The sequence below is a fragment of the Corythoichthys intestinalis genome, chromosome 7 (assembly GCF_030265065.1).
Source record: "Corythoichthys intestinalis isolate RoL2023-P3 chromosome 7, ASM3026506v1, whole genome shotgun sequence".
NCBI classification, from domain to species: Eukaryota; Metazoa; Chordata; class Actinopteri; order Syngnathiformes; family Syngnathidae; genus Corythoichthys; species Corythoichthys intestinalis.
The window spans coordinates 15,226,079-15,252,565 of NC_080401.1; the positions used below are offsets into that span (position 1 = coordinate 15,226,079).

General features: G+C 37.5%; 1 protein-coding gene across 2 annotated transcripts in view; it reads right to left on the bottom strand.

The window, feature by feature from the left end:
* p3h2 (prolyl 3-hydroxylase 2) overlaps positions 1–26,487 on the bottom strand; it is a 103,400-nt gene that overhangs the window by 16,304 nt on the left and 60,609 nt on the right. The window contains exons 2-6 of one of the 2 annotated variants that reach the window (XM_057840729.1): positions 21,285–21,437; positions 19,154–19,343; positions 10,967–11,098; positions 5,673–5,800; positions 2,292–2,471 (exon numbers count right to left, since the gene is read on the bottom strand). In XM_057840729.1, coding sequence (XP_057696712.1) covers positions 2,292–2,471; positions 5,673–5,800; positions 10,967–11,098; positions 19,154–19,343; positions 21,285–21,437 — 783 coding nt within the window. The remainder of the gene's footprint in view (positions 1–2,291; positions 2,472–5,672; positions 5,801–10,966; positions 11,099–19,153; positions 19,344–21,284; positions 21,438–26,487) is intronic. The other variant, XM_057840730.1, reaches the window with a different exon arrangement.

Consider the following 26,487-nt stretch of genomic DNA (forward strand, 5'->3'; position numbering starts at 1 on the left):
AAAAGTGGGGTACACTATTAATGATCGGCAGCCGGTACATCTGATATTGTTCAAGTCATACGACTCACTTTTTGGTTGGCATATTTGACTGACAAATTTCTAAAATGGAATAAAACAACCGTGCCAACTCCTGTTCAACAGGAGCAACAAGTAGCTTTTTCTTCAGAGCTATTTTAAATCTAGATAGAAAACAGCCGCCAAATTGTTCCAGAGACTTCTGTGGGTTTGCCTTTTTAATTTTTTCCCTGGTGCTAAGTGCTTAAAAGGCAGCATTATTTGGCCTGGCGCCGATATGTAGAGCCTTGAAAGTGACCTTTCTAAAGCTGAAGTGGGGGACCTTTGGTTTGCACTGTAAACTTTTGGAACTGGAGGGACTTGAAAGGCTAAAAAAAATGAAAGCTATGAGACATGCACATGCACTCTCACTTCACACACTTTAATGAGAAGCAGGTTTTCTAGGAAAAGGAGTTTGCATAATTCAAATTTAAAGGAAGCATAATTCAACTTTCCGAAAGCATCTCATCAGTTTTAGGAAGCGCTTATTTATTATTGGTGAGTAATTAATATGACCAAATTGAATGTTCAGTGAGGCAAATAAGTATTTAGTCAACCACATTTGTGCAAGTTCTACCACTTGAAAATATTAGAGAGGCCTGTAATTGTCAACATGGGTAAACCTCAACCATGAGAGACAGAATGTGGAAAAAAAAAAAAAAACAGAAAATCACATTGTTTGATTTTTAAAGAATTTATTTGCAAATCATGGTGGAAAATAAGTATTTGGTCAATACCAAAAGTTCATCTCAATACTTTGTTATGTACCCTTTGTTGGCAATAACGGAGGCCAAACGTTTTCTGTAACTCTTCACAAGCTTTTCACACACTGTTGCTGGTATTTTGGCCCATCCCTCCATGCAGATCTCCTCTAGAGCAGTGATGTTTTGGGGCTGTTGTTGGGCAACACGGACTTTCAACTCTCTCCACAGATTTTCTATGGGGTTGGCTAGGCCACTCCAGGACCTTGAAATGCCGCCCTGGCTGTGTGTTTGGGATCATTGTCATGCTGAAAGACCCAGCCACGTCTCATCTTCAATGCCCTTGCTGATGGAAGGAGATTTCACTCAAAATCTCTCGATACATGGCCCCATTCATTCTTTCCTTTACACAGATCAGTCGTCCTGGTCCCTTTGCAGAAAAACAGCCCCAAAGCATGTTTCCACCCCCGTGCTTCACAGTGGGTACGGTGTTCTTCGGATGCAATTCAGTATTCTTTCTCCTCCAAACACGAGAACCTGTGTTTCTACCAAAAAGTTCTATTTTGGTTTCAACTGACCATAACACATTCTCCCAGTCCTCTTCTAGATCATTCAAATGCTCTCTAGCGAACCACAGACGGGCCTGGACATGTACTGGCTTCAGCAGGGGGACACGTCTGGCAGTGCAGAATTTGAGTCCCTGGTGGCACATTGTGTTACTGATAGTAGCCTTGGTTACTGTGGTCCCAGCTCTCTGTAGGTCATTCACTAGGTGTCCTTGTGTGGTTCTGGGATTTTTGCTCACCGTTCTTGTTATCATTTTGATGCCACGAGGTGAGATCTTGCATGGAGCCCCAGATCGAGGGAGATTATCAGTGGTCTTGTATGTCTTCCATTTTCTAATAATTGCTCCCACAGTTGATTTCTTTACACCAAGCGTTTTAGCTTTTGCAGATTCAGTCTTCCCAGCCTGGTGCAGGTCTACAATTTTGTCTCTGGTGTCCTTCGACAGCTCTTTGGTCTTGGCCATAGTGGAGTTAGGAGTCTGACTGACTGAAGTTGTGGACAGGTGTCTTTTATACCGATAATGAGTTAAAACAGGTGCCATTAATACAGGTAACGAGTGGAGCCTCGTTAGACCTCGTTAGAACAAGTTAGACCTCTTTGACAGCCAGAAATCTTGCTTGTTTGTAGGTGACCAAATACCTATTTTCCACTCTAATTTGGAAATAAATTCTTTCCAAATCAAACAATGTGATTTTCTGTTTTTTTCCACATTCTGTCTGTCATGGTTGAGGTTTACCCATGTTGACAACTACAGGCCTCTCTGATCTCAAGTAGGAGAACTTGGACAATTGGTGGTTGACTAAATACTTATTTGCCCCACTGTATGTCACGCCATACATATTTGGTGTGAAGGCAAGGAAAGTACTTTCTCCAGTCAGAGAAATATGTTGTCATAAATATGTCGACATAGAAAGCTGGCAAATTCTTTCAGATGGAAGGACAATCAATGCTACAAGTGGAAAAACAAACTATAAAAAGGAAACTTCTGCCAGATGGTGAGTAACGATCCCGTCCAAGAAACACAGCAAATGCAGTCCTGACTCCTGTTGTGTCCTTCATACTCAAATCCACACTTTTCCATTGAGAGCTTGCTTCACCCCCTGCTGAATATCTTCTTTCGGTGCCCACGCCCCAGATCTGATGATCAGACTGATATTCAATTAAAAACACAAAGTCTGAGCCTATAATTCAATTAGCCTGTTATTGGGGATGACGCAAATGGCTGGACGCTTGTGTGCCAACATTTATTTGCAAGGAAAACGGAAAATAAAACGCAATAGGTAACTTCTGCCATCTAATGTTGAAACTATTCCATTTTATGTTTCTTATTATTCTACACGTGCTGGCAAATCTGCATACTGTATAAGGCAGAAGGGCAGCGTCCTACCAGATCCAGCATTCTTAAAACTTTTACAAAACATTGACGCAATAGCAATTTAAATCTGGCAATACTCAATATATTGTTTTGGGAGTAATTTCCTGAGTGTGTGTCTGTATAACTTCCTGTTGTCTCTGCCCATGAGCAGCCCCTTGTTTGTCATTAAAAAAAAAAAAAAAAAAGCCTAGTGGAATTTTGTCTCACAACAAGTAGTTGTATACTGTATGTGTGACTTCACCCATAAAAAAGATCTGTGTAATCATGTAATATTGTGTTTTTAAAATGACAAAAAAATTAATGTGTGATTTAAAGCAACACTAGGTAACTTTTCAATTTCGGTCAATTTTAGTGACGCTGGTGGACAAAAGCGGCAGGGTTTTGCCTTAAGGAAGACTGTGTTTCACATAAGGATCAGCACACCCCTGCACAGTGTCGTGAAATCATGATCTCATGGTCGCCTGCAGATGGATTAAATGGCATTTCTGTTCCCACCGGCTGTGTGAAGGATGAAAAGTAATAAGGTAATGAAACCAGTTGTGGCTAAACAATGGCATATGACGGTTAGCAACCGTGTGGCTTAGTGTGACTAACCCCGCTACCCCAGCTGTCGAGTTCCATTGAGGGGGTGGCGTCAAGCCAGCTAGTCAATGTTTATTCTTGAGTATCCTTTTATCCTGGTAGCCTTTTTTCCTTTTTTTCCCTCCTTGGACAAAACTTTTTGTCTCTTTCGTTGCTCTGCCATCTTTGCAGGATTCGCGCGAAGCGTTTGCATCAACATCCGTCTTTATAATGATTGGGGAAAAGTGGAAGTGACGTATGCCGTAAAGCAGTCAGTATATTTGTAGTTTTTTTGTGTGGCAGGAATAATGCCGCCACTCCTCAAAGTTAATTAGTGCAGGTGAAAGCGATACAGATGCCCTCATGATATAAAAAGAAGTGTCATTCAACTAGTTGTCAGTCGACATATCATCACATCCCATGAAAATATTTTATAAAGGTTGAAAAGTTATCTAGTGTTGCTTTAATTATTAATCCTGGAAATGTACTAATTTCTAGTAATTTTTAATAAATTGTAGTAAATAGAAATCAGAATATAAAAAAACAAAAAAATCATTAAAGGTGCACAATGTAGGATTAATGGCCCAAAATAGTAGTGCAACTAGATCAAAATATTGACTAGCACAAAATGCTCTCCACCTTCGGGTTACCAGAATACTGCTTGACATTGGAGAACCTGCAGGAAAATAAGTTGAAAGCTACCAGTCCTCTAAAGAGGGTATATCTTATTTTTAATTTTCATGCAAGATGTTTTCAATGTAATAATGTCAATATTTAGTAATGACGGTTAAAAGAGCAGTGATACGAGGTCCAAGTTAGTTTATGTCACCATGACCGAAGTGAGTGAGGGCTACTTTTCTCAGTGTATCAGCACACTGGCAAAGAACAATATCATTTGGTAATGCATTAACAGCATCCACAAAGACGAATCAAATGATTCATCCATTTTAATTTCAATTACCGACTAAATATATACACGCGCAAAGACTTCAATCTTTGCCACATGCTAAATAGTGTAGGATGGATCCATGGATCCACATGCTAAATAAAGTAGCACATACAAGCCAAATGAATGCATATCCTTGTTTTGCTTCTGTTGTTGTCTTGAATCCTTTGAGATTTATAACGTTTTTTTTGTTTGATTAGGAGACATAATTTAGACTGTCAAAATTAGCACAGCCTTAGTTTACAGGGTGTACAGAGCTGTGGCAACCAAAGACTAGAAATTAGTCTCGTGATTGGCTAATGATGAACACGGAAGCAAAAAAGAAAGAAATTTGCGGCGTGTGAATCTTATTTTAAAATGGGAAAATCTCTGCTTAACCATTAAGAAACATTTTAGAAGTAATTCCAAAAAAACATGTTTCTTTAATTTCTATTGGCCATTTCATGAATAAGTGAAGTGAAAATCTTACATAGTGCACCTTTAAGAGAAAGCACAGTAGTTTTCCTTGTATCTAGGCTACCTATTTGGTGGTACACCATAATTTTGCCATAATAATATTCAGCTGTTTCCCTTCCAATTATACATTGAAACAGTGTAGTGCAGTGGTGTCAAACTTATCTTTGTAGCTGGCCATTTCGTAGTTAGAATTTACTTCGGGGGGTAAATATGTCTCCCAAGTATGGCTGGCACAATTAACCGACTAACCGACAACTAATGGATGAGCAAATTAATCAACAACTATATGAAAATTGATAAATCATTAAAAAGCATTTTTGACCTAAAAAGTTGTTTTTTCAGCTTCTTAAAATTAATTAATAAATATTATTTTTTCATTTTCTTTTTTTTAATGTACAGTACTTTTTAAAAGTAAATGTTAGGGTTAAACATTAATAGAAAAACAATTATTGTTCTTTCGGCGATTCCTTACCACTGGCATTGTAAGGGAGACTCTGAGCTCATGGGGTCAAATCAGATTTCAGTCAGCGAAAACGGCTTTTAATTGATCAACAAGGGATAACTGAAATATTAAGACATAATTCAGCATAAATTATATAATTCGTTAAACACAATAAATCCAATAATTAAAAAAATATAAAAACACTAAATATTCTTTTCATTAATTATTAGTATTTTTTTATTCTATTTTTTTAATGCATTTTAATTTTTAAAAAACAAGGGGGAAATGTTTTTTTTTTTTTAAGTATATATTTGTATTTGTTTTATTAAGAAACAAAAAAGGAACCATTTTTTATTTTTATTTATTTTTTTTTTTAAAGATGGGAAACCGTAGCGTGTCATAGATTTTTGCAGTCATCAATCTTTCATTGAAGACTACAGAATTTCTTATTTTTGTTTATTTTGGCATAAACTCAACGATGATTTATGATTTCTTTTTGAGGGCCACACAAAATGATTTGTTGGGCCATAACTAGCCCCCGGGCCTTCAGTTTACGAAACAGAATCTTACCTCTCGTGGTTCGCTGTCATGGCCCAGCATTTCTTGATAGAAGTCAACATTTTCTGTCATGAATTCGTCTCCCTCGTGGAACAGCAGGTATGTGAGTGCACACTGCAGCGCCTCCTCCACTCTTTCCACTAAAGACAGTTAAAGAGAAAGAGGAACATCATGCGGTGTTTTCACAGTTCTGGAAAGATCACTGCCGGATTCACCAATGTTTGTCTCCCTGAGGGGTAGATGTGGGAAAATCCACAATGACTCCATATGACTGACATTTCCAAACCATAAATGCAATCAAGTAAACGCTGCTCAAGAGTGTGAATAAAAGGGCTCTTAACCACACAGTCAAGTCACGCTGACACTAGGCCCCGCAGACGTGCACCCTCTACTCATCAGTACGCGTACAATCACATTCTTTCCAAGCTTGTAAAGGCGCAGGGTTAACCAGAGGCTTCCTGTCTGGACTGAGACGGTGCATCTGCTGCGGTCCGCTGTACCTTCTCGCCTCAGTAACAGACGGAAGATATGAGCTCAGTCAAACAGAAAACGTCACACTGGGTTTCATTTAAGGAAACTACGTAGTAAAACAAAATGAGAGGGTGCTGAGTAATGCCGAACGTAGAGCAACTGTAGGGTGTTAAACAATTTAGAGTTGTTGAGTGATTTTATTACTTGTGTGACAGAAAAGTAGCAATTTGGCCTTTGGTTATACTTTGTGTTTAGTTTTCATCTAAAAGTTCAACGTTAAGGAATGCAGCTCTAATTTTTGGAATACAAACTTTGATCGGTGAGATGATTTATCTTCCATTGAGATGAGAGGCAAATCAAAAGGTTTGCTTTAGTTATATTGCCAGTAGTGTGGAATGATACTGAATCTTGAAAAGAACAGTTTTTAACCATCTTATCAAATGAGATTATCGAAAACATTGAAGAGAGTATGATGCAATGCAGTTCCACACCACTGTATCTACAGAGGCACAACCAAAGTAATAAACAGCGAGCAAATGTAGCAGAATCAATGGAACAGTGTGTCTTGTATGCTGTAGTTCAGCCATGTCCAAGGTCTAGCCCGTGGGCCATTTGCGGCCCAACATCCATATTTTTGTGGCTCGCGAAAAAATTGGTGCCTGTAACTTTGCTGGTCCAAAATATTGCTATGTGCAGCTCGTGTAATAATCATCAACTGTAAAAAAAAAAAAAAAAAAAAAAAAAAAACTGGACAAACACCAGGTGACGTCCCCCGTAGCAGTTGCTTCATGCTTTTCACTGGTCAGAACGGCACCATGACAGCCGTCATGTTTTCCTCAGTGTTCCTGAAGCTGTATTAGAGGTATTTGGATAGCACATCAATGTAAGGCCAAGAATCTGAACGCCCCGACTGTAAGCAAGTTGTCAGGAGGGACTAACGCTACAACGCGTCCTTATTACCTAAAGCTTAATCTCTTTTTAAATAGAAATGCTAACTTACTACTTCCTACTTTTGGACCCTCAAAGGGAGTCATGCAAACTTTCTTTGTCCCATTTTCAAATAACGTCCATCATTTCATAAACAAAACAAAAAAAGGTTGAAAAAAACCCCAGAAAGCATTTAATAACCGTGAACTGATGCAAAGTAGAGTCTTTGGCCAAGCACAAGTTTGCAGATGGTGGTCAGATGATGTGTGCTTTAATTTGGCACACAAACACGCAAAGAAAGAAACAGATTAAGAGTAGAGAACACTCCCTAGTTAGAAAAAAACATAATGGAATGAATAGAGAACAGATAAGAGGAATTTTTAGCTAATACACTGAATGAAATTAGCATTGGAATCAACAGGAAATTAGTTCAACTGTTCGACTATTTTCTTGAGGACTTGTTCACTAAGAGTTGAACATCTTTGCTTGTGAATAACTGAGCAATTCAGGATAGCTCTTTTTTAGTCAAGCATGGCATAAAACTGTTCCTTGTCATCTCTCCCAACTCTTTTGGAATGTGTTGCAGCAATAAAATTCTATGTTAATTGTTAGTTTTTGAGAAAGTTTATCAGTTTGAACATTAAATGTTATGTCTTTGTAGTGTATTGAATTAAATATAGATTGTATATGATTTGCATATCATTGCACCCATCCATCTTTTTTCAACACCGCTTATTCTTGTCAGGGTCGCAGGGTGCTGGACCCTACCCCTGCTGACTTCATGCAAAAGGCAGACTACCTAAACTGGTCACCAGACAGTCATAGGACACACACTCAAACAGACAGACAACCATTTGCACTCACAATCCCGTCACCACTGACTGACTGCCTGCACCTAAGTCAGGTGAATGTGCCTATACACCAGTGCTTCTATGTTATTTTCTGTTACGCTCCCCACAGGAAGATGTAAATGTTTTGCGCCTCCCCCCAACTCTCCCACCACTGTAAATAGTACTATTTGTCTATAAAATTATTATTGAAGGGAATAGTATCTTTTCTCGTATTTACTGTTGACTGTTTGTTTCTCTAACACACCCAATATAAAATAAATAGCATTTATATTATTAAGAAAAATGAGCATAATATATTATATATATATATAAATATATATATATATATATATATATATATATATATATATATATATATATATATATATATATATATATATATATATATATATATATATTAGGGCTGTCAAAATTAACGCGGTAACACGCGGTAATTAATTTTTTAAATTAATCACGTCAAAATATTTGACGCAATTAACGCACATGTCCCATTCAGACAGTATTCTGCCTTTTGGTAAGGTTTACAGCAAGGCTTTTTATGCTGTCTAACAGCGAAATCTTGTGGTCGCTTTGCGACATGGTTTTTTTTCTTGCCAGTTCTATATGGCTGCACGACGTCTCTGTTGTGCTTATATGATCCTTGGACAAGATTTGTCCGTAAGTATGGTTGTTGTAAAGAATGTACATATTATGTTAATAAGCGAAATGTTATATTTTTTGGATGAGACGCTTTTTGTTTATGTTTAGTTAACCTGTATAGCGTGCTAAGCTAACGTTGTTGCTAATGCAATGCTTGTGTACTTTTTTTTTTGTAGCTTTACGACGGTCTAAAGAGGACAATGGTTTGAGGCCATTTTATTAATAAATCAGATGAAAAAGGAAGAAGTCTGATTATTAAGGCGTTGTTCACTAGCTGTCTAGCTTTGGAAAAAGTAGACGCTTCGGCGTGAGGACAGCATAGACAGATTTAAATGACAGTAGAGTGAAATGCCCACTACAGTCCTTATGTACCGTATGTTGAATGTATATATCAATCTTGTGTCTTATCTTTCCATTCCAACAATTTACTTTACAGAATATATATATAATTCACAGAAAAATATGGCATATTTTATAGGTGGTTTGAATTGCGATTAATTGCGATTAATTACGATTAATTAATTTTTAAGCTGTAATTAACTCGATTAAAAATTTTAAGCGTTTGACAGCCCTAATATATATATATATATATATATATATATATATATATATATATATATATATATATATATATATATATATATATATATATATATATATATATATATATATATATATTGATTGTAAGGACAGAAAGAACATCTGATACGGAGGAACCCACGACCGAGAAGTCAACACTCAGCACTCACATGATGCTGAGGATGGCAAAATCCTTAACTCTTGTTGCCCTGACAACAATAATGCCTGAATCCTCCTGTCCAATGCACAAACAGACAATAATCTTAAACAACGCCCTAACACACGCTTCTTCTGGGGCCACAGCCTGCCTCCCCAGAGCCTTTAAAAGACTGAATTTTTAACCAGTCACTGCCATTTTTCTTGGGAATCTTTTGTTGACTTGTGATATGGTGACCCTGGATCCTCGCCTGGGTCTCTCTGTGCTGTGTGATTGCTGCTGACATGGAATAAATTCTCAATTTCTGTTTCGAAGCCTTTTTCCAGCTGTTAAAATGGAGTCAGTACAAAGGGTTAAAACTAGGGTGAATGTGCGGAGTTTGGCCTTTTGGCCGGGTTGTCGGACTTCAACCAGCCCGGTTTGTTGGAATTTTGTAGCGCGGTTCGGCTGGTGTGATTCCGGCAATCTGGCTGAAAGGTCAGATTCCTTCATTATTATAATAAGTACATCAATGTATGACATTGTGACTTTTTTAATATTAAAGAAAAAAAAATACAGATCAACTTACACAAAAGTTTTGTTTGTAACAGAAAAGACCTAAAGCGCATCAATTACATTTACAAATACATTTTTTGACCATTTCATACTGAAAAATAAAATGTAATAAAATCCATAAATAATAAAAAAAAATCTAATTGATTAGCAAAATTAACTCATGAGGACAATATGCCAAACAATTTGACTGAAAAAACAAAAATTAATGGGACAAAAACGACAGTTCCATTGGACAGAGGGACAGTTTTTATTTTTTGTGCAGGCAGTATCAGCTCCTTTGCTATGGTGTGGGGTTATTTTGCACTGAGCAACTTGTTATGCCACCTTATATGATGGTAACAGTGCTCGCTGGTTTACTGATGTAACACTGACAAAGCGGGACAATTGTTGGCGATATTGGGCACGCTTTTGCTGGAAAAAAAAAAAAAAAAATCAAGTGGCCTGTCAATGTGATTGGAGTCTAATGTCTTTAAGTGACATCTTAATTGATTTGGTTTCATGCTGTCCGCTGCAAACATTTTTAGATACAGTCAACAGACTGGTCTTTCCTCATCTCCCAATGTATTAAAAGTAAAAAACCAAGAGCCAAACGCTTACATACCCTTCATCATATTTCCTAGTCTTACCTCGTTATATCTCCAGAGTTCCTTGCTGTGTGCTCTTGTTTGGTTCAAATATACTGCGCACATTCTGAATATCACAGCACCACTGCCACCCACTGAGGGAATGTACAATTACACTTTATTTTAGTACGGCAAAAAAGTATGTTCCCCGAGGTCACATACGCCACCCACTGCATCGCTCTGCGCCCCCCTAGGGGTTACGCCCTACTATTTGAGAAGTACTGCAATACACCACTGGTGACTCAAAACATTGCTTTCTATTTTTATTTATGTTTGGTACAGCATCCTAACTTCGTTGGAATCGGGGCTCTAGTTAATATTTTTTGGAAAAAGTGAAACATAATTAAATAATCTCACAGCATGCTTCTCACGCAGGGTGCAGTTCATTCCTCAACGGGAAATATGTACTCTTAGATGCATCTTCTGTGGGTGAATCCCCATTTACCAATCTCAGCAGTTAAACTATTTTTTTTAAAATTGAAGACAGTAACTTAAAGGACTCACCTTGAAAGTACGCGTACTGGAGGTAGTCATAATGCAGCGGTAGGTAGTTTTCCATGGGTGACAGGCGGCCTGGTCGGGTGGCGAGATCTCTGACACACTCGTGCTCACAGTGTAGTACCTGAGTAAAGTGATCTATAAAGACAATAGGTTGTAAATCAGTTTGAAATAATATGATAAGCAAATAACCTTACACACTCATGTTTACACGTTTTTGGAAGGCAAATGTTTCAGTAAAATTGTAGTATTATTACTATTTGTATAATGTAAAAAATAAGCCAACTAGATTTCTAAACACTTTATCTACTTTTTTCAAATGATTCTTAATTGTCAGACAAAAATGCAGACGACAACCACCATGAAACAGTGGTACGTGATGATGCGTGCTCTAAACATGACAGCCTAAAAAATGTAAGCCAGCTTTATGCTTCAATTTGTAGCATCATAACAAAACAGATACTCTTTTTCCTTGTTTTTTTCAATACAGGCATGGTGTCACCACTGTGTGGTTTGCTGCTAATGAGGTGTTCCTCACTGTTCAAATAATCAGCGTGCTTGTCAGCAAGTCTCAGAAAAGATGACAGCGCCTAAAATAATAAATCACTTATTTACATTTGACAAGGCAAAACTGAGTCTGAAGCTCGATAAACATGGAGTCATCGCCCCCAGTGAAATACATTAATTGGCCAGGAGACATTCAATATGTTTAGGCGAAGATAAAACTCGGAAAACAGATAAAAACGTGGGAATGAGATCATTTGGACAAACGCCAGTTAGTTAGTCATGTTACTCTGCCTGTATCAGCACATATGGTACATACTGTATCTCATGAAGGTGCACACCAGGGCACAACAATTAGCCACACGTTCACAATCTTAAGCACTCAAATACACGCGATACATAAAAATGTGTGCATATATGAAGATATCTTTATTAGACACTATGTTTAGGGTTATTAAAAAAAAAAAAAAAATCAGTTGTTTTTTGTTGCTGCAATTGACTGGTGACCAGTCCAGGGTTTAACCTAACTCTTGCCAGCTGAAATTTGCACCGCCACACTTGACAAATGGATGAATGGATCTAATTTATGGGTTTTAAATGGAGAACTACATTTCATTATATATATTTCAATTGCTCCATATCCCTTTCGAGCCTTGTAGAGGTGAACAATTTTGTCTCTGGTGTCTTTGGGCAGCTCTTTGGTCTTGACCATGTCACAAGTTTGAGTCTTATTGATTGTATGGGGTGGACAGGTGTCTTTATGCTGCTATTGACCTCAAAGAAGTGCAGGTCTTTCAGGGTAAGATTTCTAGCTGATAGATAGGTGTTCAAATACCTATTTGCAGCTGTATCACACAACTAAATTGTTATAAAAAATCATGAATTATAATTTCTGGATCATCTCTCTCACAGTGGACATCCACCTACGATAAAAATTTCAGACTCCCCCATGATTTCTAAGTGGGAGAACTTGCAAAAGAGCAGGGTGTTGAAATACTTATTTTCTCCACTGTAGCTTAACAAGTCAGCTAATATTTTACATTACAAGTCAGTTATACACGACAGTACAACTAGAATTAAAACATTTTAGAACATTATATCTCTGACAGTGTCAACAGCTGGTACAAGGTTATTGTTTGTCAATTAATCTTGACTTTCTAGGATGGTCTTATCTTTGTGTCTTAACACTTTTTTTTTTAGCGAATACAGACGACACATAGTACTTCCTCAGGTCGAGGGCAGGGAGCAAAACAAATGAATTATCACTATGATCACTGTAATGCAGCTGGAGCCCGAATTTCCTCCCCCTCTTGTGGTCTACTCAGTCTCCTGTTCAGTCTCAGGAGCACACATAAACCGTACATAAATCGCATCCAGAAACGTGCAGCAGTTGTGAAGAAACTAACTTTCTGGGTCAAACTAAAATGTACAAACATCATTCTCTTCTTCCCAATAACATTTAGAAAACAGATTGTTCTGTATTACATCCCTCAGCCACACAATAAAATAAACACTGCAACCAAAATCTTACTCCAAGAGTGAAATTGAAAATAATCTTCTGATTATAAGTCAAACAAAGCCCATCTAACAGTAATTAGCTATGTTTGGGAGTCATGCATTCAAAACAAGGAACACTCGTCAGTGATTAAGCTGGCGCTACTGACTGCAAACAAGTCACATCTTTTTCCACTGATTACTGTTAACACAAACAACACCCAGAGACTCTCTGCTCTGATTATATTTATTATAACAGTGTGTTTTGATAGCTCTCGAACTGCAGGTTTATTGTATCTAGGAAGCAAGAGCTTTACACTGTAATCTAAACCACCCAAAAAGGAATAATCAAACATTTACGCACTCAAAAAAGAAAGAATAGCAATTCTGCTTTTACAAAGAAAATACGTTATCAGTTAAAAACAAAACAAAATGACACATTTAGCAGTATTTTTATTTCATTTAACAATATTTTTATAATTGGAACTGCACGACATCAAATTGAGGGGGTGTTTCTACAATACTTCCACTCAAAGATTACCCAAAATAACAGAAAAGGATCAAATTTGCAGGAGTGTTTAATGTTGTGGTCTATAAGTATATATTTTTCAGTACAATATTATTCGACGCGAACCTTTCAAATATTTTTCATCATGCAAATACAGTGTAGCATGCAGTACAGTGAGATCACATTACTGTCTTTCAGCCTTTGACTCAATGCCAAGTGATGTCCAGAGCCAAGCCACTGCCAGGCAGATTTGATCACCTAGTGAGCACAAAGAGCGTTGTTTGGCCTCGTCTGAGCCTCCCCGGGCTCTTTCAGCACAACAAAGCCCAGCTCAGGCTTAGGGCCAAACAGAACAGTCACGATAGGTTGATAAAAAAAATGCTTCAAGCTCAAACTCAACAGTCCCGTTGCTTTCATGTTAGTCAAATGAGGACTCATCAGAGTCATCACTTCGGAAACAGCTGTCCAAAGGACAAAAAAAAAAAAAAAAAACCCTACAAAACCACTACTATAAACAAAAGCAGCACTAGAACATTTTTTAGAAGATCAAATTCAGTTTAAGCATTAAATCATATAGGATGTCATACAAGGAAAAAGTCATAAAAGACATTTTAAAAAGTCATAAGGCTCAGAGGATGAATACCTTGAAATTGTACACATATGTTGAAGGAAAAAGGTGCATGTTCCAAAAGACAAAGTAATTCAGAATCCTCCTCTCAAAATTGGAAGAGGCAATGTAGTACTAAAGCAGATATAAAATCTCTTTGTGTCTACAGTACAGTGGTACCTCTACATACGAATTTAATTCGTTCCAGGACCTTGTTTGTAAGTCGAAATGGTCGTATGTCGAGCAGGATTTTCCCATAGGAATACATTATAATTCCATTAATTCGTTCCAAAGCCTAAAAACATACACTCAATTCTTAATATATACTGCTGGCACTGTTACAAATGGCAATTAAACATAGAGAAACAAATAAGTTATAAATAAATAATTCAGAATAATATAATAATAATAAGAAGAATTAATAATTATTCCTGTAAATAATGTAACGAATCGGATTCTAATATGGCGGACACTTTTTACTGTCCCTGAACGCACCGCGAAGCTGACGTCTCAGTGAGATAGGTCGGTGCGGTAGAGATAATACTTTCGTTTTCTTGAGAGCAGTCAACTGCTTAAGACAATGGGCGTTTTGTGTTGGATAAGTTCTTAAATAAATGATAAAAACGTGACGAAGCTGGCGATTTCCTTGGCAATGTTACCACAATAATAATTGTCACCTTAACTTATAAATAGTGGCGAACGGTGGTCGCAAGAGGACCATGGAGCTGTATTGTTGAGCCAGTTCAGGGACGCGCACCCCAAGCTCATATTTTTCTATAACTTGCATCTTCATTTCAAAGGTAAGCATCACTTTTTTCCTTGTTTCTCCAACTGTATCAACTTTTTTTGAAAACTGTGTTGATTTCTCACACAAGAAAATCCACCGTGCGTTCGTTTGCAGTGCTGTCATGTCGTCGTATTTCGAGCATGTCGTCGGATGTAGAAACAAATGGCGAGTCAAATTTTACGTCGGATGTCGAAAAGATCGTGTGTCGAAGCGATCGTATGTCGAGGTACCACTGTATATCTTTTCTACAGAATATCACTGTTCATGAGAGAAAGGGGCAAAACACAAATGACAATGAAACTATGTATTAAAAAAAAAAAAAAAAGAATCAAAAACTTAAGTCAAATCTTTGTGAAATGTTTTAATCCAACAACATTTGCTTTTCACTGACTACTGGTAATCTAGAACAGGTACTGTATTTATGTTAAAATGTTACATTACCTATGCAGTTTGTAAGAGGTATTTGACTCCGGGAATGTCCATCCATTTACTCTACAGTGGTACCTCGACATACGATCCTTTCGACATTTGACGTAAAATTTGACTCGTCATTTGTGTCCAGATATGACGACATGCTCGAAATATAGTGATCCCTCGCTACTTCGCGCTTCAAACTTTGCGCCCTCAGTCCATCGTGGATTTTTTCATTAAAAAAAACAAAAAAAAAACAGGTGAGCTGTCCCGTGCCGATTGCATAGTCTCACTCTTACTCCCTCCCTCCCTCTCCCTGCTCTTTGTCCGTCAGGCACGTCACTGGAGTTGCTTATTAAAGTTAACGATGTTGAAAGATCAGCTGTTTGTGTTTGATCTTGCCAGAGTCAAGGACTTCAAAAGTGCCGCATGCGTCAATCATCGTTTAACTTGTTAAACAGTTGCTGTGGCAACTCATTATGTGTGAGCAGCTTGAGAGGATGTGAGTAGACTCACTATGAAGCATTTACTAAAGCCAAGCATTTTCCACTTTATTCTTTGTTTAAAAATAATTTGGTAGGACAATAACATGTTTAAAACCTATCATAATTATTACATTTGAAGTGCTTAAAACCATTTATTAAAATATATATATTATATTTTTTAAATCATACTTTTGGGAAGAAAAGTGAAAAAAACATGTCTTCTATGTATCTCTTCCAATGCTAAATCTGGATAAATACATTGAACACGAACAAAAAAAAAAAATTTGGGGGGGGGGTACGATGATAGAATCTACCTTCTCGACGGTCCTCCTCCACAGTTTTTATAAGTTAAGGTGACAGATATTATTATTGTAACATAGGCAACGAAGTCGCCAGCTTCATCAGGTTTTTAATCATTTACTTCAGAACTTGTGCAACACAAGACGGCTACTGTCCGCCGTAGCTAACGCCCACAACAACAGAACATGAAAAGTGAAAGTAAAAACTCTTCCGTACCTCTCTCACTCTCTCGTCATTCTGTTCAGGAACAGCATGCAAAACACAACCACCACACTAGAACGCAATTCGTTAGATTACCGTAATTTCCCGAATATAAGGCGCACCCGTGTATAACGTGCACCCAAACTTTACCTGTAAAATCTAGGGAAAATTCTTGTACTCGTGTATAAAGCGCACCCTAATTTTAGCACCAATAAATATGAGTCTCGTAATAAACGAATAGTACAAAAAAACATTTTAATTTTATTAGATGTGAAAAATATCATGAAAACAATTATTTACCACATGAATCTTGATTATTATATCACTGTCGTTCGGATTAGGTAATATTGTGCTGGTCCATGCTTACAATGGAACATGAATCATGATGAGTTTTTTCTGTCTCCGTCCCTGTACCCGTGAATAACGCGCACCCATGATTTTACGAGCAAAGTTTGGGGAAAAAATTGCGCGTTATATTCGGGAAATTACGGTATTACTATTATTTTTATATTATTATTATTCAGATTTGTACTTATTTGTTTTGCTATATGTAATTGCAATTTGTAGTTTCACCTGCATTATTCAACATACGACCATTTTGATTTACAACCCAGGTGCCGGAAAAAATTTAATTCGTATGTAGAGGTACTGTACCACTGTGCTTATAATCTGCTTATCCTCACAAGAAAAAACTATATGACCTTGGGTTAGAGCAGTGCTTCTCAATTATTTTCTGTTACGCCGCCCCCAAGCAAGACGTAAATGTTTCGCGCCCCCCCAAATTCTCCGCCGCCACTGTAAATAGTATTATTCGTCTATAAAATTACTATTATAAATACGCATCTGCCTAACATTGTGTCCTTTTTTTCTAATAAAGAAAAAAAGTAACAGATCAACTTATAATAAAGTATAACTTTATTAACATTGTTTTGTTTGTAACAGAGAAGACTTGACGTGCATCAATTTGCCTGAATTTAAAAAAAAAAGACATTCAAACTGTAAAAATACACTCAAGGTATTTTTGACCATTTGATACAGAAAAATAAAATGTAATAAAATCCGTAAATAATAACAAATTCAAATTGATTAGAAACATTTACTCATGAGGACAATATGCCAAAAAATTTGACCGAAAAAACAAAAATGAATAAAGGAAAAAAAAGAGTGTCCTTGGACAGAAGGACAGTTTTTATTTTTGCTGCTCACACTCAGTATTACCTCCTTTGCAATGGTGTGGAGTCATTTTGCAATGAGCATGCTAACAATGCTCACTGGTTTACTGATATAACACTGACAAAGCAGGACTATTGTTGGCAATATTCGGCACGTTTTCGCTGAAAAACAATCAAGCGGCTTATCAATGAGATTGGGGTCGAATGTCTTTAAGTGGCGTCTTAATTGATTTGGCTTCTGGCAGTCCGCTATAATTATTTTCAGACACAGTAAACAGTAGTCTTTCCTCATCACCCCACTGTATTAAAAGTCAAAGCTAAAAGGCAAACGGCACGAAAAAAGCGCATTCTCGGCGGCCGAGGTAGAACCGTAGGTGAGGGCGGTCGTCGTGACGATCCCAAGCCGAAAATGGCACTTCTCGGGCGGCGACGTGAGAACCGGACAAGACAGTGGGTCGCTGCGTGAGTGAGTCCGGTCGGAAAACGGCTTTCGAAAACGGCTTTCGAAAACGGCTGCAGCTCACTGCTCTTCTTATCTGTTTTCTGTGTGCTGAGTGCTCTTCCTTAGTTCAAAAATACTGCACGTACTCTGAAAATGAGAGCGCCACTGCCACCCACTGAGTGGATGTGCAAGTACACTTTATTCCAGTCCGACAAAAAAAAAAAAAGAAAAAAAGCATGTTCCCCGAGGACACATGCGTCCCCCCTGGCATCGCTCTGCGCCCGCGCACCCCACTATTTGAGAAGTACTGGGTTAGAGGCAGGGAATACTGTGTGCTGGTCACCAGCCAATCGTAGAGGACATTTAGACAAACGATTATGTAAATTCACATTCACAGCTACAGAAAATTTAGTTTTCAATTAATCTTTGAATAATGTTGTTGGAACATAGGGGAACACCTGAGTTGCCTACGCAGGGAAAACAATCACAAACACTGAAGAAGAAAACGCAAACTCCAAGTGAGCCCACATTCAAACCCCTGATGTGAGAAAATTTTATGTAGAAGAAACAGAATGTTACGTTCAAAGTGCTTCCAGAATGATTTGTGTTCAAGTCTGCCTTTCAATGATGAAACCAGTAAAATATCACAGAACTTCGATTCACATTATCTAGTTTCATTGTGTTGTGAAGTTCAAAATGTACTGGGTGTTGATTTGCTATCCCAGCTTCATGTCAAAAATTGTCAAATATAGCACAACAGTCTACTAAGGAGCTGACAGAAGTTATAAACAGTTTATTTTAAACATTTCTACAACTATATACATTTTGAAACCTTTGTTTTTTTTCCAAAAAATCAGCATTTATGGGCAAACGGAAAATTTTTCCGTTCGGGAAACTCCCTGCATCGCACAAAAATTCCCTTTGTTTCGATACTCAAATGGTGCCAATCGGTCAAACGGTTCGGGCTGCGCGAAAAAAAAAAAAAAAACGTGGACGAAAATTGTGATCATATAATAATAATTTTTTTTAAAACCCACATTAATGGGCGAATGGAAAATTTTTGGGGGTCAATAGAAAATTTCCCTGCATCGCACAAATTTTCCGGTCATTTCGATACTTGAACGGTGCCGATCAATCAAACGGTTCGGGCTGCGCGGTGGCGCCGAAAAAACGCAAAGAATTATATGTTTAAGAAGAAAAAGAATAAAGTTGAGGAATTTCACCATCTGGACCTCTGCAAGGCAAAGCCCCATATTGTTGTTGGACAGGGGTTATTTCTTACCTGAAATGACTTCATAAAGGCTGTAACGATAGCGAAGGTGATCGTGCCCTTCAAACCGGTGTGGCCCTTGACACAGGGCCCGGCACTCCACATCTGCTTTGTAGTATTCCACCAGAGCTTCCTCGAAGAGAACGCTGGCCTCTACGTAGTCGCCTTGTTCGTACAGGTTGACTGCCGCACTAAAGGAGCGCTGCGGAAACGAGTAAAACTTAATTCTGTGCATATGGCATACCTTGTGTATTGTTCTCTGTCAAACGTAACCTACAACCAGATAATTGAAAACAACTTTACAAGAACTGTGGCTCACATGACAGCAGGAGAATTGATCTGTGTATTCCAAATAAACAGAAACAGCGTTTTGGGGAAAGTGAGTCAAAACAAACAGAAAGTAATTCCATAATTTTGAAATACTGTACTATAAATGAAACTATGAACTATAATGTAGCATCAATGTGATGACACAGAGAAAATCCTGTTTACAATGACATCACCAGGTGAATTTTATGATAAAGTGGATTAAACCTGGCATATTGTGTTACAGTAGCCTATGAATGACATTTTGCTGTGGTCAGATTTGTTCCATGTGGGGGAGCGGTAGTAACTCTGAGCAGTGTAATGGAGAGGTAGAACATATGAGAAGTGACACCTGGGAGGGGGTCAAAGAAGGTGAAAGATTTTCACAGGAGCAGCACACAAAGAAGTCTGTGCTTTTCAATGTGCAAAACTAAACCACAAAGAGCGTGAAATGAGCTTCCAGTCGTTACACATTGAAACGTTCTGTTAATATAAAGAGCTCTTCATAAACTGACTACTTTTTCCTCTTATGCAAAGAATAATAATGGTCAGGAATCCTGATGATGGATTTCCTCTTATGCAAAGAATAATAATGGTCAGGAATCCTGATGATGGATAGTGCTATAGTAAGAGAAATGGGATGAAATTTGTAGCCACAAAACCACAATCACGTTTCTAAGACCTTGTCGACTGCATTGTATTGACTTGGCTTGGCTCAGCTCTAAGTGCTCAGTTTTACACAAAAAATACGACACAGAAAACCACCAAATCTGTTGGATTGAGATATGCCAACAAACAACAGTAATGATGGAGAAGTAGAGTATTCTGTAGTTTAGTAGTTGTCGTCAAGAGGATGTTGAAGATGAAAATAGAACGGACAGACAATTTTATGAAGTATAGTTCTGCAGGCACAGCAAGAGGGTAAGTTCAATTTATTTTTGTCATCTTCAGCCTTGTCAATTGCTGTCCTGTGTTTAAGTCAGGACAATAAATAAAAACAATAATACCTGACTGCGGTCGGCAGCCGCTACAAACTACGCCCACATAAGCAGCGTTAGCACATGTATAGAAATCTAGATGCAAAATGACAAACTCGGCGGCGTTACCACATGTATTGAAAACTAGATGCGAAATGACAGACTCGGCGTCGTTAGCAAATGTATAGAAAACTTAGATTCGAAATGACAGACTCGCCGGCCCCCCATTTTAAAGCATTAGACTTTTCTGGCAAGCTGTTGTAGCGAACCTTCTGAGCGACTCTAACTTTTTATCCATAATATTCCTAAATCGACAAAATCTTGACTTGAATCTATCTTTAAATGATGAAAATGTTTTAAAACTTTCACATGTCGAAAGTAGACAGAAGGGAAATTATGGAATAACGGGAGCAATTTTAACAACTTTAACGGTTGATTCACAACATTAAATTAATTGAATGTAGTTTAAAGCTGCAGAATGGGGACTTGACTATTTTATTTACTGTTTTTAATTGTTAACTTGATACTGAAATAGTAGTTTATTTAAGCCTGAGAGGATTTTTGTTCAATTTTTGTAACTAATGTATGAAACATTAAAAGCAGCTAATAGCTGGGGGGCATCAATAATGGATTTATAATCCAATCGTAGCCTCTGAATCAAAATCGCGATTGAATCGTTAGGTGCCCCGAGATTCCCACCTCTAATCTGAACGTGGCATTAGAGAGAATAATGAATAGTCTGAAAATTCACAAATATGACATCATGGGGAAAAAAAGTCATTCTACCATACTTTGTGCAATTGATATGTTTGTGTTGTGTTAAAAACACATCTACATACTGTAGAGATCACCTCACTTACCTGGTGAGGTCGAGCTTCGCGGTCTACAAAGTGATGCTCTTTGACACCCTGTCGATCTTTGTACTGCTCCAGATTTTGACTCATCTCCACATGTTCTGGATTGGCTTGAAAGTAGGTATGAGCTGCAGCTGCTGCTTTGTCAGGCTGCTTCAGCTAGAGGACAACAGACATGAGAGAGGTCATTAAATTTTCAGAGATGCATGTTGGCATCTATACAATTTTGGTACCATCCTAGTGACAAACAATGATTTCAATAAGGACCAACTTTATGTACTGTATTAGCACAAAAAAAATCATGACATTCCTAAAGCAAATTGGGTGCATGCCTGAAGAAAAAAACGTTTTAGCAGTCGTGCAGACATCTGCTCACAGCAGAGAACAAATGTGTTCTGATGAAAATAAAGAACCATGGTTTAAACAGAACCAATAAAATCGAACTTGAGGCAGTCTTTTATCTCTTAAGAATTTAACCAATGTACATTTATCATGTGCCAAGCGCTAAATCATTTTTTTCAAGCAGACCAGGTAGAGCGTGAAAAATTGTGTTCTGACACTTCCCCATCATTCTATAAAAAAATAGGCTGTGGCACTGTGATATATTTCTTTTTAAGGCAGTACTGTTAACACATAAGAACATAATTTTTATTTTTGCATTTCTGGATTTGATACATCAGTTTCAGTTTCAATTAAATATACGTATCAATCACCCAAAACATAAATTGATTAATTTATCACACTCATAAATTGAAAAACATTCGGATAATTTTGCATTTTTTGGGGTGGCAAAATTATTTTTAGAAAAATAAAATGTGTTTAGGTATAACTTTTTACCATTGTTAAAGACTGATCACTGATTACTGTAATTTTCAGACTATAAGGCCCACCTGACTATAAGCCACCACCTAACAAATTTGACATAAAACGGCAATTGTTCATATATATGCCGCACCAGATCATAAGCAGCAGGTGTCCTCACTGTATTATGGGATATTTCGACCAAAAGATATTAATCGGTAAACACTTTATATGACCTCGCCGTCATAAGACTGTTGTAATTATGACTTGACATTGTCATTAGCATTAATGAATGCCTATGACAGATGTCATTTAGTGTCATTCGTCAAATTATCTCACTTTTGAGTGGATGTAAAAATCTGAGCTGGACATAAATGGAGTTAGTCACAAAATTTGCCGGATGACACTTAATGACATCGTAGTAAGCATTCATTAATGCCCATGACAGTGTCATGCCATAATTATGACGACAGTCTTATGAAGCCACTGTCAAATAAAGTGTTACCTATTAAACCAAATAAATCAAAAAATAAGCCACAGTGGACTATAAACCGCAGGAATTAAAATGATGGAGAAAGGTAGCGGCTTACAGTCTGAAAATTACGGTAATATTGTTATCAATGTAAAAAGTTGAGAATCTAATGTGAAGCCCTATAGAATGACAGTGAATGCATCCAGAAAGACAGAAGCAGTCTCTTCTAAATACAAAGCGACCACATTAATTGTTTGGCAGAATTGTCGAGAATCACCTGACTTCTTCTTAATTAAAGCCTTCAGAATGATGACAAAATGATAGAAAATAAAGCTGAAGTAAAGTTTGCAGACATTGGTGGAGGAATAGTCATCATTATCGCTATAAATCTCCAGAGAAACAACAAGCTTTCATTGAAGACTGATACCCCCTCTCACAGTGGATACGCTTGCCTAGCCCTGAAATCCCAATGATTGAGAAGGTGTCAGTAAAATTCCTGGCCAGATTGCCTCAAGGGAGCTATTAAGAGATGTAGAGTGGTTGACGTACCATCAAATAAGTGTCCACAGCCTGCTGAATATATAAGATGACCCTATTGACTGATGATTATCCTTCAGAATGGTAGCCTTTGCTGTGTTGCTGCAAGCCTCTGTGCACAAGATCATATAACAATCTGAACTCACTATCTACTCATCTGTGTACATGTTTTGTGTGGAGCCTTGGAGTCAAAACCAGAATCTTTTCCTTGAATGTGATAAAAGCGTCCTCCTGAAACCAAGATTTCCTAACTCTTCATAGACCACTTTGCTCAAGGCTTCAGCTTGTTATGTACTCATACTTATACTGTATGTTCACTTGTATGCATTATTTAGCCTTTTATTTCCATTCTAATCAACCACGCATTCACATTCTGGTTAGTTTTAACATATACCATTTGGTGTCATAAAAGTAACCCCAGTTATCTTAGTCCTTTGAAGACCACAAAGGTGTAACATGATCCCCCCTCAGTCCACTCAAGTCTTTGGTAATCAAATCAGGGGAAGTCACAAGACACCCTCCAGAAGTGTTTCTTGTTGACCAAAGGCTTGAATGATTAAAGTAAACGCCCACTTGATTGTAAAATGTGAGGTATATACTGGAGTCAGATTCTAATTCATTAAAACTTGTGTTGTGTGAGACTCTCAGTATTTTTGTGTCGACTCCGTTGTTATTAAAGCTTCCAGAACAGAAAACGAATGCGCGGCGTTGTGGGTACGAGGTCGAGAGCCAACGCCAACAAGCTCCAGCTCAGTAAAGGCAACGTATATATAACTACAAACAAAATTGTAGAGTCACTGTCACTTCTTTTTTCCCAAACAGGAATTATGAACTTATTATAAATTATGAAATTATTAAGTATGTGTCATTGTCAAAGCTGAACATAGCATTAATAAACTACTGAGTATCCAACAAATAGAATCTCAAAAGTGGCACATATGGAGATCTACTGAAAAGAAAGCAGGTCTGGTGCAAGGATTCAACCACAATCAATGCAGAATGGATATTTACGAACAGGTCCTATACAATGTCACTCATGCAGCATTGCGTTAAGGACACAACCTCCACTTAGAGCTTGGATTGCTGTAATGCTGCAACGATTAATGGATTACCTCAAGTATTCGATTTAAAAAAAAATATGAATTAAATTTTGTTGCTTCGAGTATTCGTTTAATTAAAGTGGCATTGTATTGGTTTATTTTGAAAGTGTTTGCATGTGGTTTTATTGATTTGGGTGGCAACAATGAATATAACTTATTTCTCATGGCTGATACCAGCTGCTCCCTGTTAAGACCAACAGTAGCCAAGTTTTTGTTCGAGCTAATGTTTTTTAATGCATTCATGATTTAGTTTATAGGTATATCTAAAAGTTTTTTGTGGGAATATGTGTCTGAAACATTTATTACGAGCATCGTAAAAAAAAAAAAAAAAATTTACATTTTTTTTTTCAAACAAAAATTTTATAACAGTTAAGCTAGTGGACTTTTTCTGTGTAAGTTAGCCAATTGTTCTTTTGTTGTACACAGATGATCAATTTAATTTTTTAAAAATATTTTTTTATACCGTTTTAGGCTCAGCTCGGGTATTTTAATTTTTCATGTTCCTTATCCGATTACTCGATTATTCGAACTGACTAGTCCATCGATTAATCGACTAGTAAAATATTCGATAGCTGCAGCCCTAGATTGCTGTATTGGACCTTGCTGAAATTGACATGTCTAAATGCACACTTAATAGGGGACTTCCACCAAGGGAATGAAGAATCCCCAAATATGATATTTGAATAGGAAATACAATTTGGAATGTATGGTATTCCAGAGACTTGCAATATGTTATGACCAAAATTCTGGAGGCTTTTAGCGGTATTACAATGGAGATTTGGTTGGGCTATTTTCCTATGCTTGTCCGTTGTGCTCATTAAACGGTCTTGTTCTCAACGGAATACCGCATTAAGCATCTCAAAATGAAATGTTTATGAAAGTACCAAATCCTTCAATTTGGACAATTTTATGGAGCTAAAGCTGAATCATAAGTTTGAATGCCAAACATAGCACCTTTCTTCCAATGCCAAGGTATTGTCATATCTGTCTTGTGTTCTCTGTTTTTTTCCCCTTTCATTCCAGCCTCTGGTTGAGCCGGTAGGGCGTGGCTGTGCGACGCACCTGTGCCATATTAGGAGCACAGAGTATCTGAGGACGCCTGTCATGTTCAGCTGTTGTCGGACTATTCCATTGCTTACCACTGTGTGCGTCATACGTCACCCTCGTGTTTTCCTGCCTAACATACAGTATGTTGTGCTTGTTTTTTTTTTGTTTTTTTTTTGTTTTTTTTTGTGCCTTTTTATTTCTCAACAGCCATTGCGATTCCCTGTTTTTTACTTTTTACTTGCCGTTTTTGCCATCTTCTTGTTCCTGTCGCCAACTCAGTTTATGCAGTTTGTTGTTTGTATTCTGCCGTACTCACTTAGGTGAACCTTCATTTCAATAAATAATAATACAAAGTATTCCTTGTCCATCATGGACACTACATTTGAAAAGAGAGTGTCTAGAGGTGTAAGACTCAGTAGCAGGTATTACAATACAACTTTTAATGCAGGCACAGCGATGTTGCCTGGGAACGGTTGCTGATTGATTCAGTACTATGCAAGTATGTCTAGACTGATGCCATTGACCAATTGGAAGATCAAGTTGCAACAAACACGTGTATAGCAATCCCAAAAGCATCTGGTAAAGATTTCTTTCGTGTTCAGAACTTGTAGGGTTTATATCTGCTGCAATAAATCAGATGTGAAGATTAGAGCACACCGCATTTTATTCCGAAACGCATCTCTGACGTTCTAAGACAGGTCTAAACACATTAGCAGACTCCAGGCACAATCTGATCATCTCGCTTACTACCAAGAAGTGAATACCCAAAGGCCAACAGCAGGCTCATTTCCTTATAACTTATGACGATTACAACATACGTACATGTGTTCCTGTAGTAATGATTCCAGTACCTCACCCATGCTTGGAATCAGTTGCCGCCTTAGGGTGTTGCTTGCCTAGACAACCAAGGAAGATTTTCTCTTAAGTCATAGTCATACTACTCCAGAGTCCAGGCCAGGGTTGTTAATCTTACTTTAAAAAAGTAATTAATTAGTTACAAATTACTTCTCCCAAAAAGTAATTGAGTTAGTAACTCAGTTACCTGAATGTAAGAGTAATTAGTTACTTGGCAAAGTAACTGGTGTTAATTTTCATGTGTTTTTTTTTTTTTTCATTACAAAAAAAAAAAAAAAATCACCTTCGCTATGTTTGGAAGTCATTTAATGTTGTGAATCAACCGTTAAAGTTGTTAAAATTGCTCCTGTTATCGTATTAGCTCCCTTCTGTCTACTTTCGACATGTGAAAGTTTTA